We start from the raw sequence: 16,099 nt of genomic DNA, 5'->3' as shown, positions 1-16,099 counted from the left end.
ACTATTTAGGCCACTTAAAGTTAATTACTGCTACAGTTAGGTTTAAGTGTTAACATATTGCTATTTGTTTTCTGTTTGTCCTCATGTTTTTTATTCCTGCCTTTTTAGGGGGGTTAATCAAGTATTTTTTAATACTTCAGTCTGTCTCCTTTATTGGTTTTTTAGCTCATGTGTGTGTGTGGGTGGCAGGCAATTGCCTTAGGGAAGATTCAGGTTACACTTAAAGTAACAATTATTGTGTGCCTACAATGGGCCAGGCACTGGGCTTAAGCACAACTCTTGTGGTCATTAGGGCTAGTTCTTTCAAGTTTCAAGGTTGCTCCCTAGGTTACAGTATTCTAATAAAGTGCATTAAACCAAAGGTGAACATGTTTCTGTTTAAATCCCAACTCTGCTACTTAGTAATTGTGTCATCTTGGCTAATGTGTATATATTTTGTGAGCTTCAGTTTCTTTATCTATAAAACAAGGAGAATGGATGCTTTTGTGCTACTATTAATGCAGATCACACGGAATAATTTCTATAGCTGTATTATGAAAATTGCAACTATAAACATGTAAGATTATTATTCCAGGATTTAATAAAAATACTCATATTTGTTCTTCTTATACCTTTTATAATAAATTTCAATCCTATCTTCTCTAAACCATCAGCTTTTTAGACTGAAAAACCCTTCTTTCTTTGGTACATTTGTTGTTGTCTTGGTATATTCAGCAGCTCTTTCCCTAAACCATGTCTAACTATGATTAGAATGTACCCCTTCTACAACCACTGCATCAAGGCATACTCCTAGTCATACTTCAAGACGCAGTTAGAACAGCATGTCTTCCATGACAATTTTCCACTCTTATTCACTCCCCAATAGTTGGGCTGGTATTTACCAAACTCTAACTCCTGTATCCCCTTTGCTGATGTGGAAGCAGTTCAGAAGCCACCATCCTTTAACGTTGGATTAATGTTCATTAAACACCTTACCTTAAATATCCCTGGGAGAATCTGGGAAGACTTTACAGAGTGATAGATAGGTTTTAAAGCATCAAAGTGTTCCTGGAGTTAAGTGGGAAAGGGGCTCACAAAAAGGAAACAGTATGGAGCTTTCCAAGTTTTGGCATGGTGTGCAGGTGCTTTCTTCTCCCACTTTATCTCTTTCCACTCACTTGTCACGTACACTTCAGTCATATGGAACTAATTGTAGTTCACTAGGTTGTCTTTCCTCTGAGCCTTAGTTCATGCTATTCCCTGTATTTGGTATGCCTTGTTCCCCTGATTTCCTTTAACCTGGCTAATTCCTGTTTGTCCTTTAGGTCTCAGCTTAAATGTCACGTCCTCTGGGGTGTCTTCCCTGACCCCCTGCCCTGACTCCCCAGGTCTGAATTAGGTGCCCTTTCTGTATGTTCTCACTACACCCTGAACGTACTTCTTTGTAGCACTTGTAAAACTACTGAAATTTCTTTGTAGTCTTCTATATTTTTCACTAGACTTAGAGCTCCATAAGGGCAGTACTGTATCTTCTGCTATTCCCAGGGCCCTAGTGAGGCTTGGCATAGAGTAAACCTCAGTAAACATTTGTTCGGTGAATGAATGACTCTAACAGGAATGCTGACCGCAAAGAAAGGTGAAAAGAGCAGGTAGCTGGTATACTTTCTCTTTCCATGTCCAGCATTCTCCTGGTGTGCAGCCTGCAGATGTGGAGGAAGTTGTCGAGAAGGGTGTGCAGATCCTTGTCATTGGCCGAGGGATGAGTGAGGCCTTGAAGGTAGGTATTGGTGAGCACAGCATTCCTGAGGACTTCTGGTAATCTCTTGGATCTTTACGTTAGAGATATGTCCTTCTTGGAAGTTAATCTCTATATATCATGCACCCTCATTTTGCTGAGCCAGTGGACGGCCCAGGATAAAATAGTGGCTGTACACTCTTCTTCCTCATCAGGGTTGGACTCTCCAGTCTCTAATCATAGGCCTGTGCTGTTTCAACTATTTTTCAGAAATTCCTCAATCCTGGAATTTCTTTTAAGCTCTACAGTTATCAATATTTGGCTCTTTAGATTTTTACAGTACTTTCCATTTTTACAGTACTTTTAATTTTTCTTTTCTTGGGCACATTCAAGTTAAGCCGTTTTCCCCTTTCAGAAAAAGAAAGTTTATTTTTATTGTACTTATAGAAATAGTACATGCTTGTTGTAAAAGAGTCAATGCAGAAATGTAGAATTAAAAAGGTGAAAGATTTCCCCTTCCCAATCATAACTGCTCCAATGCTCTCTCTATGCATCTGCAAATATATACACTTACACATACTGATATACATGTTTTTACATAAATAGGATCACTCTATACATATTGTTCTGTAACTTTTTATTCACTTACATTATTGCATTATGGACAGCCTTTCACGTAAGTTTATCTACCTCATTCTATCCTTTATACAGATGTCCTAAAATCCAGTTCCCTACTGATGGAGGTGCCCTTTATTTATATTTTTTAGTTTAACCTAGTTTTTTCCTCCATTAAAATGATCCCCATCTGTAAGACTACTGTTATTATAAAATTGTTCAAACATATAAAAAAGTAATGTAGGGCATTTTAAAAAACATTTCACTCAGAGCTCCTTCTGACAAGGCAGAGTCTAATTAAAATCTATTTAAAATAATATTGAAGACAAGCCAGAGTTGAGAAAATATCCAATAATAGCTGCCACTCCTGAGAATCTTTTATATAAATTCATTTACAAATATTTATTCAGCACCTTCTATGGGGCAGACACTATTCTAGGTACCAGGGACAAGCTAAACAAGGCAAACAAGGTTCATGGCCCTCATGGATAATAAAAATGTAGACAATTTCAGGTCATAGTAAGTGCTGTGAAGAAAATGGTGACTTATGAGGGGCTGCTCTAAATGGGGTGTTCAAGAAAGGCCTTTCTGAGAAGACATTTGCATTTGAGCTGCAGTGTACGTACATTCATAAAACTTCATCCTCACACCAACCCTTTGATTGTAAGTAGTATCATCCCCGTTTTATAGGGGAGGAAATTGCAGTTGAAAGACTTTCAAAAGGTCTCTTGGTTAGTACACAGCAAAGTTAGAATTTAGACTCAGGTTGGACTGACTCAAACATTTAACATTTTACATACTTTAGCTGAATTCATTCTCATACCAACCGTGTAAGCAGGTTTTGTTATCCCTATTTACATACATGGAAACAAAGGCTCAGAGAATTTAATTCACTTACCCAAAGTCACACTGCTAGTAAGGACTTACATTCAAGACTGTCTGACTCCAAAATCCATGCTCTTTGCAGTTTCCATTTCACCTGAGCTGTTTGCACATGTTTCATGGTACTTCTGTTAACTTCTTAGAAGCCTTTTTGACTCCTTGGGACTTACTGCCAAATTCTGGACTGGTGACACGCCGGGTGATTGAGGAGTGATAGTTGTCACTGTCCAGTTCTGTAGAATATACTTGCCTCATAGCAGGAAAGGGAATCCTGGGGGCCTTTCCCCCTGATTTACTCATCTTTTTCCTTCTTCCCAGGTACCCCTATCAACCGTGGAATACCTCAAGAAAAAAGGCATTGATGTGCGGGTCCTCCAGACAGAGCAGGCAGTGAAGGAGTATAATGCCTTGGTTACCCAAGGCATCAGGGTGGGAGGGGTCTTCCATTCCACCTGCTGATGGAGCCTTAAGAGAATAAATCACTAAGCAATGATGCCTGTGACTGTCACTCTTACCTCTGTCCACTCCAGCCTCCCCAAGCATTTTTGAACAGCTGCTTGTGCCAGGTCCTGTGCTAGGCTTTGGGATGCATGGATGACTTAGGCAAGGTCCCTGTCCTGGGGGGTGGTGGGGTGGTGGCTGAAAATCAGGGGAGGAGACAGAAGTTTACCAAAGTTTAATATTGTGGCAAATGTTAGGCCAGAAGTAAGCGAAAATAAAGGCAAAAATAAAGAAAACCTTCTGACTTGAAGTTTGAAAGCCAAAGAAAAGTTTCAGTGCATTAAAATCACATTGCAATTGATGCTTTGAAATGTTTAGTCATCAATTCAACCAATTTTTATTAAGTACCTTATATGCCAGGCACGGCTATAGGCTCCAGAGAAACAGCAATAAAAGTCTTGTGCTCATGAAGCTTATATTCTAGTGGGCAAAATAAACAAGTAAACAAATACATAATATAAGTAGAATGTTATGAAGAAAAATAAAGCAAGATAAGAAAAAGAGTGATGGGGCTATTTCAGATGTGTGGTCAGGGAAAGTGTCTTGGTGCAATGACATATGAGTAGAGCCCTGAATGAACTGAGGCAACACTTCAATAACAGTAAAAGGAGCTATGCCTTGATACTAGGGTTCTAGGCAGGCTGTTCTACTAACTAAACCTGAGCCTTGCCAGACAGTTCTCTCTGCCTCAGATTCCCTCACTATAAAATGATGGGGCTGGACTAAATGCCTTTTAATGGTCCCTACTGGCATGGATAGCCTTTGCTCTATTAAATACCAGGTGGCCTTTGTGAAGCCTTAGAATAGACTGACAGAATTATAATAGTAATCAGCATTACCTTATTTTTCAATTTCCCCCTCTTTAAAGAGTTATGAGTATCAGCTTTGGTGTCAGATAGCCTTGACTTTGAACTGTGGCTTTCACGGCCACTCACTGGTTGGGCATTTATTTAATCCCTCAGAGTTTCACTGTTCTCATTTGTCAGATAGGGATCATATTAGTACCTGGAGTTATCATAGGTGTTAAGTTGGGTAATTCATAGAAAGTCTTGGCACATTGCCTGGCATGTAGTAAGGACTCAATAAATTGAAACCATTGTCAGTATCTTTCTCCTAATGGGGCTGCTGTGTAAAGCTAACTGGTTTCATTTTATGGTTCTTAATATATCAGCTTATAACTTCATAGATTCATAGAATATTGGAGCCCAAAGGAATTATCTACTCTATTCTCTCATTTATTCAGTAATTCTCTTTTATATTCATTTACGAGAGTCTCTTACTAATATTCTTATGACCAATTATTGCTGGATCCTAGGGGTACAGGAATGATATAGTTCTTGCCCTCAGGAGTTATGTGAGAGAGAAACAAATAAACAAGACAGTAATGATACAGTGTGTTAACATTATACTAGTTACAAGGTCCAGTGGTGGCACAAAGGGTGGACTAACTTATCCTACCAGAATGGGAGGAAAATTAGGGAAGACATCATTAAGGATGTAACACAAGTCTTAAAGAACAAGAAGAGGTTCATTTATTCACCAAACATTTGGGAACTATTTATTAGGTATGGTATCTATCATGGTCATAACTAAATAAAATTGCTCCACCCCAGCCCTTGTTGAAGCCACAGCCCAGAAAGCTGATCTTTGCTCCACATGATCCTGTTGCCTGACTGGCCCCACTGGGCATCTGACCTCAGGACAGCCAATCCGTAGACTGAACAGCAACTTAAGATGTGGCCTGGCCAGAAAAGATGAGCTAAGCCCATTGGAATGGAAAGTGATCTAATTTCTAAGCTTACCCAGCAAGAAAGTGGCAAAGGGAGGATTAGAACCCAATGCTGTGTCTTGATCTCTTTCTACCACCTTAGGAGGCCCGTGGGAGAGAGATCCTCACAGACCTGAGACTCAGCCTAGAGGTCTGAGAAGGTCTTGCTCAGTGCCCTTTCTACAACCAGCCATTTGTCAGATGACAGGATGTTTCTAGATCTCAGTTCCCTCAGCTCATAAAGCCAGACACATATATAGCTAGGAAGGATGTTTGATAAAATTTAGACTGTTTCTCTGGTTGATGCAATAAAAAAATTTTTTTGTCAAATGTAAGATGAGACAGCTCCAGTGGGTGTTGAATTAGGTGTGGGTGTAATCAATGTTCCTAACTGAGTTGTCTCTACATTAAACAGAACTTAGTACAAACTTCTTTGAGACAGAAGTACCTGACAGTGAGGTTATTAAACTTTGTACAGAACCTGCTGATAGCCCCTACTTCTGAATCTGTTCTGCATGGTCAATGCTGGCAATTTGCAGAGCCTGGAGAGAAGCTCTTTTTCCATGACACTATACTTAGTCCCATGTCTTAATCATTAAACCCTTTGATTCAATTTGTAAGTTGCTTGCACAGCCCTCACTCTGCCCACATTTAATTTCTTCTAGCTTGAGCGGTTCCTAAGACGAGCAGTCTGTCAAGTGCTAGGTGTGTACCCTCTCCATAATTGTTTGCTGAGGTCAATCATGTCAAAGCCAAATATAAAGTCCTTTCAGAAACCCGACTCTCAGGGCTGGGTTTTGCAGGCATGTCATGGTACTGCTAAACTTGCTCTGGATTCACGGACTCATTCCTTCTTTCCTTGCCTGGTATGTGCCAGGAGCTATGCTGGGGATACAACACAGACATTCTTACAGTCTAGCTATTCACAGAGTGGTTGGAAGAAACAGACATGTAAATATGCAGTGACGATGCAGAAGTTTCAAACTGGCACAAATCTACCTGGAGACAGGTTTTGTTTGTCTCAGAGTAATTTTAACATTTACTTTATTTAGTTACCAAAATTTTTAACGTGGTTATTTTTCACATGAAAATGCAGGTTTCTGGCTTTTCTGGAAGAATCAGAAAATCTGACATCACCAGGCCCATACCTATGAACTGAGTGGAGCTGAATAGCAACTGCCTTCTTCTGACAGAGAATGTGCTGATTCCTCAAGTCTCTGTTATCTTCTTCCAGGTCACTTGACAACCCCCCCTTTTTTAATTTGTACAAGGATTATTATTTTTCATAATTTTGAAAAATACATTCATGAAAATTACCTAGGATGCATTTATTAGATTGACAAAGCCACTTGACCCCTTTTTTTCCCCTGCCTACCTGCTTCAGAGGTTGGCATTTGTGAACCTGCAATAAATACCATGCTTGAAGAATGTATAGGAGGCTGTGCAACGCACCAAGCCCACAGGAGACACAGATAGGTTCCAGAATGAGGCTCAGTCCTGAAGAATGCAAAGAAAAGAACCATAGGAGACAATCTGAAGAGCACATTCCAGGGCTCAGCAAGTGCAAAGGTGTGAAGCAAGAGAGAGCATGATTAAGTATTGGGAATAACTACAGATAATCCTCTACAGCTGGAGAAGTAGAGAATGTTTGGGACACGGAGTATGAGGCTGGAGAGGACACAAGGGGCATAAAGAGCCTTCAAGGAGAGGAGTTTAGACTTTATCCTGGGGCCAGAAGTGACCCACTTAAAGGGGTTTAAAGCAGGGGAATGGTGTGATCAGATCCGGGTTTTAGAAAGATTACTCTGGCAGCTGTGTGAAGAGTAGACTGAAGGGGGCAAGATTTGAAGCAAGCAGCTCATTAAGAAGCTAATCCCATACCTTAGGAGTGATGATGAGGCTGCATCAAGACAGAACCACCAAGTCAAGAAGAGGATTGAAACATTTAAGGAAGCAGAATCTAAAGGACTTGATGGCTGGTTTTATATGAGGCGTAAAGATAGAGTCCAATGTGACACAGTTTCTGGCTTTGACAAGGTACATAGTTGGCCACTGAAAAGGCAGAACAACAGATCCCTGTCATGAAAACCGTATTAGACTGAGAGGCCTGGGTTCCAGACTTGCTTCTACTAACTCAGTCTTTCTGGGCTTGCACATTCACTTATAAATGAGGGTGCCACACTGGAGCCATCTTTATGCTCCCTTCCAGGTTTCTGTCAGAAAAATCAAGATTCTCATAATTCACAGAGAATTCAGAGTAAAAGGAATTTAAAAGGTTAAGCCCAACCGCTCATATGATACTTGAATTCCTTTACAACAAACTTGTCAGGAGCTTGTTCAACCTCTGCTTGAACACATCCAGCATGGAAAACTCCTTATCTCCTAATGCAGCCCATTCAATTCTTACGCTCATTAGTGTAAGAATAAGGCTGCTCCTAAAGCAGCCCATTCAATTCTTAAAAACTCATCCTGATACTAAGGTAAATTTTGCCCCTTCGTGTTTCTCCACCTTTGGTGGGAAAAGTACTATTTTGGGTTTTAAGACCTAGGATCAAATCCCACCCTTGCCCCTTAGGAGAAAGACATTACCTCTAAGTCTCCGTTTCCCCACCTGTAAAATGGGGAATGACCCAGAAGGATTTTTATAAAAGGAGTAGTGTATCTGAAAAGGATTCAGCATATTCTTCCCTTGGAAGGCTTTCTATAGCTATGGCATCAAAGGCTCAGTTAGCAGCGATGGGTCTTGATGTTTTCATCTGTGCTTCAACTCAGTAATCATCATTAGGTGCTTTGTGTCAGGGCCATGGTATGATTCAGCCTAGCTTTAAGCTTCATTTTATCTCCAAGGCAGGCTATTTTCTTTAGGGCATCTGTTGACACATGAGAGCCCACTGATGGCACATCACTGAGATGTACTAAACAGGCGAGCACACTAGAAAAGTAAATCCCATGGAGGTGATCTTCTTCCCTTAGTCCCTCTACAGCAGTTATAACCTCCCAGAGCCAGACTGCCTGGGTTCAAATCCCAGCTCTGTCATTTACTAGTGGTGTGTCCTAGGCCAACTAGGCAGCTCCAACACTGCAGTCATCAGAGATGTAGTTCACAATATTATTTCTTAGAGTGGATCCCTCTTTCTCATAATCCTGGTTTCTTTAAATTCTCTGAACTTCAACTGCCTTGTTTATAGAATAAATGTTACAGTACCTACTTCATAGGGTAGTTTTGAGGATTAAATGAGTTAATTCATGTAAAGGGCTTACAACACTGCTGGGCACACATTAGGTATATTAAACCAAAAGTCAAACATGCTTGAATTCAAATTCCAGCTCTGCCTCTGAGTAATTGTATGCTCTTGTTATTTTTTTATTAAGCTTTCCAAGTACCAAATATGATCAAGACTGGCCAAAGATTCAGATTTGCCAAGCATTATTTAATTAAACCCATTCAACAACCCTTAAGGTATAATTACCTCTGTTTTACAGATGAAAAAACTGAGGCACAGAGAGAAAATCTGAAGGTTCTTTTCCATATGGTATAGCTCAGGCCTTTGGAATCATCTTGGATTTGAATGAGTAAAGGCGTTATTACAGTTTTCCTACCAGTGACTTAACCTCTTAGTCTCACTTGGCTGTTGCAAGGATAAAATGACAGGTAAAGAACATAGCACAGGCCCTCACGTGGTTCACATCTCTGGAGGCTTTACTGTTCTTAAACCCCCGCTGCACCTTCAGCTCACATGCAGCTCCAGCACTGGAGTCATCAGAGAAGTAGTGGGAAATGACTTTGTTTCTTACACTGAGTCCCTCTTTCCCATAATCCTGGTTTCTTTTGTAAAATATGGCCCTTCTCTCAGATTTTTGTTCTAAGGATAATGGCAGGCAAGATCAAGAATTTCCCTGAGGGATGAAAGTGATTCATTCTTCAGCTGTTCATTCAGTCCTTGGCCAGCTATTGCCTGAGTTAAGGAAGGAGACTCTCAGCAAGATAACGAAAGTCTAGGGCCCTTCAGGAACTGCCGGTGGTGAAAAAGTACAGCTGTGAAAGCTGCTTTGGAGTTGGCCCTGGCAAACAGACTATTGCTTTAAGAAATAAGATTATGGCTCCAATAACTGGTTCTTTGGAAGGGGCTAGAAAATTGGATCTTTTTGTTTCACACCTGAAGAATGTAGGCCTGCCGTATAAATGTTGAACCTATAGCTACACAGATTTCTAGAACAGCTTGGTGTCTCAACTTTACTGGGGGCAAGGCTAGGGAGGTAGGGGGTGGGGGATGGGATAGACTTGAAGGTTTTTGTTTTCTTAATGCAAAATAATTTATCCAATGTTCGATACCAGATGAGACTATAAGGGTCACATGTTCTTCCTTATGCCTATATACCATGTCCAGGTGAAAGGCTCCAAGCTTCTGGCTCACTCTGATCCCAAGAAGGGCCTTTTAGGCCACGGCTGTAAAGACTACTTGTGACTCAGCGCCTTGCGGGTTTGGGCATTATGTAAACTTTTACAGACTTGCTGAAGGGGATGGTGCCCTCGATGCTGGTTTCCACCTGGGATGACATCTCACCACCCTCAATCCAGGGGGATTTTGGAATGCGTGAACTGGAGTTGTAGGCCAGCAGCAGTCTCACTTCCACCTGGCACGGTTCTAGAAAAAAAGACAAAAATCCTCTTTGATGGGGCAACACCTAGGAATTGGGATGAAATGTCAAGTAAAAGCAACATCAAAGATAGAAGCAGTAGAGTTTCAAGAACATTTCTTCATCTGTCTGCATCCCCCCCTTCCCCCATCAGCATACAAAAACACTTCTCCAGCCTGAATACTGTGAGGCTGTTCCTAAGCCTGCAGATTTACTGCTGCTTCTCTGCCACTGCCACTCCTCCTCCAGTCTCTTGGGCTCCCTGCAGCTCAGAGCCATGCTGCTGAGATGTTCAGAGAGCAAGCTAAAAAGGCCTCTTCCACAGAGGCCTTCCAGCCTCAAGACAGAGGGTCACAAAGTACAGGCATGTGGCCAATTCTTGTACCCAGATAATCATGCTCTTTCTGCACAGCTGATCTCAGGCCTGAGGGCTACATGCACAGTGGACTCTACCACATTAGCGGAGAGGAAGCCTTTCATTAGGAAATAGTTTGGACAGAAAACTCTCACTACTGAACAGGAATATATTTCAGGAACCTAAAATCATGTCACTGAACCTTCCATTCTTTCATGACATGACATTACAATACTGATCTGGTGTCTTCATGTGGCAGGCCCCAGCAAAAATAAGTAAGACCTCCCTCAAGTTGCTGTTTGGCTGAGGAGGCAGAGACAGTTGCACTGGAGCACAGTGCACACTCTAGTCCGTAAGAGGTACTGAGGAGGGAGCTCAGGAAGGCTTTGGAATGGAACACCTGCTCTGTGCCAAGCACATAACCCCAAGAGTTCTTACCCTGCCACACCATGAAAGAAAGACTGTCACAATCCCAAAAAAGTCCCAAGACTCTGAGAGGTTCTAAGTGACTACCCAAATCCACACCAGTGACAGAATTTGAGCTCAGTTCATAAACTGAAGCAACTAATCTTTCTATTCACCACGTGGCTTCCATAAAGAAGGGGGAGAGGATTTCAGAAAAACATAAGGGCAAGTGCAGAGGCCAAGAACACCGCTAGCTTGGGTGTCCTCCTTGATTTTGTGTGACTGGGCAATCTCATGAAAGGTGCAAGTATTAAAGATGAGCCCAAGGCTAAGAGGTTTACAGGGCAGGAATGAGGGCTGGATGGACCTAAATGAACAAGGGCAGAGGTCCCAGGACTTCTCAATGCCTCCCCAGATGTGTGCCTGGTTACTTCCAGACTTCTCCCTAGGGATCAGAATACAGACTAGATTGCTGTCCTCCAGGAAGGGAAAGGCTGGCAGGCAACCAGAGCAACCTAGCCAACCCCAGAGCGCAACCTCAGCATCACCTTTTCACATGGGGCCTTTTACCAGCCTGGAGTGTATCTGTAATGAAACTAGCACTGCTTTCTGGTACTAGGCTCCAGTATCAGCTCTCCCACTACGCTCTCCTTTCTTGTCCTAGATGGCTATTGCCAACCCCTGAACCACAATCTAGCCCTGGCTCTCACAGCACTTTCAGGAGCCAAATACTGGTAAGGTCAGAGGACTAAACCCCATCTGGTCATTATGCCTTCTCTCACCAGCACGTGGGAAGAGTGGCAATTCAAGCCACTGCCAGCAGCGGAAAGGAGCAGGGAGAAGAAACAAGAGGGAAAGAAACAGTGGGAAAAAGAGACAAAAGATCATCTGGGAAAAATCATGCAACCTATTTATCATGCTTGGAAGAATATGTCTTTATGAGGTATATATTATTACTCCAATCTTAAAGGAAAATGAGATAGAGAGGTTAAATAACTTTATCAGGATCACACAGCAAGTAAGGCAGAATTTGGAAACTCGTCTATGTGACTCAAACCTTGTGACCTGGCAGCATTCTGTCTCCCAAAGGAGAGGCCCTCGGTAGGGAGCTGAGGGACTAGATGGAGGAGCCCCTTACCAATACCAGGCACCATCTCCTGGATTAGGAGAAAGAGGTGCTGGCACCTTCAGAATGAGAACACGTTTCACTTTAGCGTCCCAGGTCAGATGGGAGGATGGTACAGTGAAAAAAACAAGGGATTTAGGAGTTAGGAAATCTGCGTGCCAGCCTCAGTGCCATTACTGTTCAGCTACATGGGCCTCCACTTATGCATCTACAAAATTAAGAGCAGAATACTAATTCCCACCACAAAGTTGTCTAAGAATTAAATGAATTTTAATTGCAAATTTAAAATCCTATATTCAGTTTTGATTATTTGTTGAGCACCTACTCCACGTCAGGCACTAGGGACACAGAGGTTAAAGATGACGAGCAAGTTCCCTGTTCTCAAGGAGCCTACATTCTAATTGGAGAGAAAGTCAATAAACAAATGAGAAAACATCTGACACTAATAAGTGCTGAGCAGGAGAATTAAAATAGAGATTTGTAATTGTGACTAAGTAGCAACCTCTCAGAGGAGGTGATCCTGGATGAATTACAATTCTTCAGGCTCAGGACAGCCCGAATTGTAGGCCTGGTTCAGGCAATGACCTGCTGTGTGGCCAGGGGCAAGTCAATATGCCCCTCAAAACCTTTCAAGCTCTTCTGAGCTCTAACATGCTGTTTTGCTTCCCTCAGTCTTAACCCTGCAAAACAACGCTGTCCTACAGCATTTCTTTCCCCATATCTAGGATCCCTTCACCACAAGAGATTAAAATAAGGAACTCTACGTTTCTGTGGACTTGCACTGTGGCAAGCAGCAAGGATATGGATTGAGGGACACTCAGAGAGGCAGATTCTGGGTAAGGGCATTGCTGGATCTGCTCCCTCAATTTTGCCAGGCCTGCTGGACCCCCGAAGGGGCTGCCCTGACACTCAACAGCACCACCTCCTCTTTGTGAAAACTTTATAAAGTCATCTATACCTGCCTAACACCCTTGACAGAGGAAAACCATTAATAATGGCAATAAACAGTTACTCATGTAGGGCTTCCCTGGTGGCGCAGTGGTTTAGAATCTGCCTGCCAATGCAGGGGACACGGGTTCAAGCCCTGGTCTGGGAAGATCCCACATGCCGCGGAGCAACTAGGCCCATGAGCCACAATTACTGAGCCTGCGCATCTGGAGCCTGTGCTCCGCAACAAGAGAGGCCGCGATAGTGAGAGGCCTGCGCACCGCGATGAAGAGTGGCCCCCGCTTGCCACAACTAGAGAAAGCCCTCGCACAGAAACGAAGACCCAACACAGCCATAAATAAATAAATAAATAATTAAAAACAAAACAAAACAAAAAACAGTTACTCATGTATTCAAAAATACAGTGAAAGAAAATTCCAGAAGGCATCCACCTATTTCTAAAATAAACCAAATTTGGTGGTATTGAACACCTTCTCCAGTAACAACCATGCTTCTGAATCACCTTCAGTGATTTACGCAACACCACCGAGGCCAATTCTCTCCCACATTTTAGGTTCTGCAGACTGAGTCTTTTTCAAAGTTTCCAAAGCAGCCTTACAGGCTTTGGAAGTGTAATGTCATTGCACTTGTATTCTCTCGTTTTATTCTTTACAAATGAAAGAAAAATACTTATGTAACCTCCATGTCTCTTCTCAAATTATCAAGGTCCTACTCAGTTGCTGTATGGGAGGGTAAAATAGGAATAGATCACTGTACTTTGCATTACCGCACAAACCAGCCCATGTGGGAAGGGAAGGCAGGAACAGTTGTCATTTTACTTGTTCTGGGGGAATGAACTGAATTGTTCATACACAAAAAAGAGTGATTGTAAATTTCTGGTAAGAAATATAAAACTGTTTAATTTCCAGACAGAGTAGTCCTCAGAATTAAGTAGTAAAGAATTGTTATCTTAATTTGGAAGGTGAGGAAACAGATTCAGAAGGGAGAGTAGCTTGTCCAAGTGTACACAGCAAGTCAGTGGCAGTGTTAGGATAAGAAAATAGTCTCCTGGTGTCCAGCCCACGGTTCTTTCAATGAGACTCCATTCTACTGTAATCTCCTTTTCATCTTTCGAAAAAATCTTGTGCTGTGTACAATCAAAGCAATGCAGCAAATTAGTCTAAATGTACCCAGTTTGAGCTTTCAAGCTCCTTAAGAAATCAAGTTCAACCCTCAGCAGGCCTGGTTCAATCACATATTTTTCAAACTACAAAAAAACCAATGCCTTGGCCCACTGACTCCTTACCTGTCCAGGCAGTGTGGGAGAGGTACACCTGAGTGATAAGCCGGTGCCGCCCTGGGCCGGGATTCCGAAAGTCTGCCGGCTTAGGGTGGATCATCTGAGCTTGGCCATCTGGATATGAGACCTAAGAGGTGACAAAAGTGAGAAAAAGAGGCAGAAGAGCTGTGAGCTTTTAACAGAATTGCTGGTGACATCTGCTGTGAACCCCAAAACAGGAGGAAAAGAAGACACTATCCTTCATACGAAACTGCTCCTGGAGGGGAGGACAACACTGTCGAAATCTCTCTACCCCCCTCCCCAGTACAAAGCAGTATGTGATAAATGTTTCCTGAATTCATGGTGAATGAGTGACAGGAATAAAGTGCCTCTATGAAGTACATGGATAGGTTAAAATATTAATCCTGATGTGAAAAGCCTTCTCAGACACCCCCATCAGGATGACTCTCCTTCCTCTGGCTCCAAATCATATCATGGCCCAGGATCCATCACCAACTACCAAGGATTAAGAATAATTCTGTAACTCTCCACTAGATCATAAGCAGCTAGGAAGCTGTTTATCTATCTCCTTCTACAGAGACAGTGCTCAGTGCTCAAATCACTGGCCAGTTCTTCAAATCTTACAAGCTGCCAAAGAACTCTCCTCAACACCCAGGGGGACCTCACAGCTATCTGTGTAGAGGGCCTATTATTATATACTGCACAGTGTACAAATGAGCTAAATGAACAAATGAAGCATACCCTAGAAACACACAGGTCCTGGGCTACGGGACTACACTGATAGGGGTAAAGTAGGGACCACACAGGTCTTTCAGCTTTGAAACTCTGGGGAGTCATGTCTCAGCCCACCTACCCCATAATCTCATCTGTCCGGAAGTGTTGGGGCATGGTAGCTGAACTGGACAATGCTTTCCTAATGTCAGGGCTGTCCCATGACTGAGCAGCGAGTTCCCCATCTCCCAGCCTGCAGAGGTATCCAAACAGTCCAGCCATGCATGTAGTAGAGCTACTCTGAAGGTGATCTTTCAGTAAAGTCTAGCAGATGATCCTTAAATAATCTATACCTGCAATCTCATTTATGCTCAATTGGTCAGCGAACTTTTTCCAAGGACAATGTGAAACAGGGGTTCTCAACCCTGGCTGCACATTAGAATCACCTATGAGCTCTTAAATAAAAAATACTGGTAGTCATGGGCCCTACTCTCAGGATTCTGATTTAACTGGTGTAGGCTGAGGCCCCGTGCATCAGTACTTTTTAACACTTTCTGTATAATTCTAAAGTGCAGCTAGGGTGGAGAACCAGTAACGTTGGGGCTGAGAAATAAAACACTGCCCACCACATCAGTAAACAAAGGATTTCGGGCCATCAGCAACCGCAGCCGCCCTCCAGCGGTGAGCCCTGAGGGAACTCAGGGAGGAAACAAGGAATGACCGCAGTCATCAGACAGCAGCCACCCCAATGGTACAGCTTGAGGAAACTCAGGAAGAGGACACAGGATACTGGTCCCAGAGAGCTGAGGTGCATATCAAAGGAAGGATTTCAATGAGTCCAGACTCTTGCATCTTCCCTTATGTAGAAAAGTGCTAAATTCCTTAACTTGAGATATCTAGTTTTCTTTTAGTAACAGTAGTCTTTTGTTCCGACTACCTGGTGTTGTTGCAAAAACTCCTATATATCCTGGTTTCCCCCTTCCTCTTCCGAACAGTTTTCTCAGCATTTATCTGAGATGCTGTCTCCCAGGCTTGCGACAATCTATACCTGCAATCTAAGAATGTCTGCCAAAAAAAACATAACTCTCAAATTCTAGGTTGTGCATTTATTTTCGGTAGACAGGGGAAAACAAACCAACAAACAAAACACTGCCGCC

General features: G+C 42.5%; 2 protein-coding genes across 5 annotated transcripts in view; one reads left to right on the top strand and one right to left on the bottom strand.

Annotated features, from left to right (window-relative positions):
• Window positions 1–6,743, top strand: part of AAMDC (adipogenesis associated Mth938 domain containing) — a 36,543-nt gene extending 29,800 nt beyond the window's left edge. The window contains exons 3-4 of one of the 3 annotated variants that reach the window (XM_059930725.1): window positions 1,661–1,756; window positions 6,577–6,743. In XM_059930725.1, coding sequence (XP_059786708.1) covers window positions 1,661–1,756; window positions 6,577–6,639 — 159 coding nt within the window. In that variant the 3' untranslated portion in view covers window positions 6,640–6,743. Of the gene's footprint in view, window positions 1–1,660; window positions 1,757–3,529; window positions 3,935–6,576 lie in introns of those variants that run through there. The other 2 variants (XM_059930724.1, XM_059930723.1) reach the window with 2 other exon arrangements.
• INTS4 (integrator complex subunit 4) overlaps window positions 6,491–16,099 on the bottom strand; it is a 130,077-nt gene continuing 120,468 nt past the window's right edge. For both annotated transcript variants that reach the window (XM_059930719.1, XM_059930720.1), the window contains 2 exons: window positions 14,238–14,358; window positions 6,491–10,126 (listed from right to left, as the gene is read on the bottom strand). In XM_059930719.1, the coding sequence (XP_059786702.1) occupies window positions 9,948–10,126; window positions 14,238–14,358 (300 nt within the window). In that variant the 3' untranslated portion in view covers window positions 6,491–9,947. The remainder of the gene's footprint in view (window positions 10,127–14,237; window positions 14,359–16,099) is intronic.

This window comes from Balaenoptera ricei, chromosome 8 (assembly GCF_028023285.1).
Source record: "Balaenoptera ricei isolate mBalRic1 chromosome 8, mBalRic1.hap2, whole genome shotgun sequence".
In the NCBI taxonomy this organism is placed as follows: Eukaryota; Metazoa; Chordata; class Mammalia; order Artiodactyla; family Balaenopteridae; genus Balaenoptera; species Balaenoptera ricei.
The sequence above is the reverse complement of the archived record's forward strand: the minus strand, read 5'-3'. Positions and strand labels throughout refer to the sequence as shown.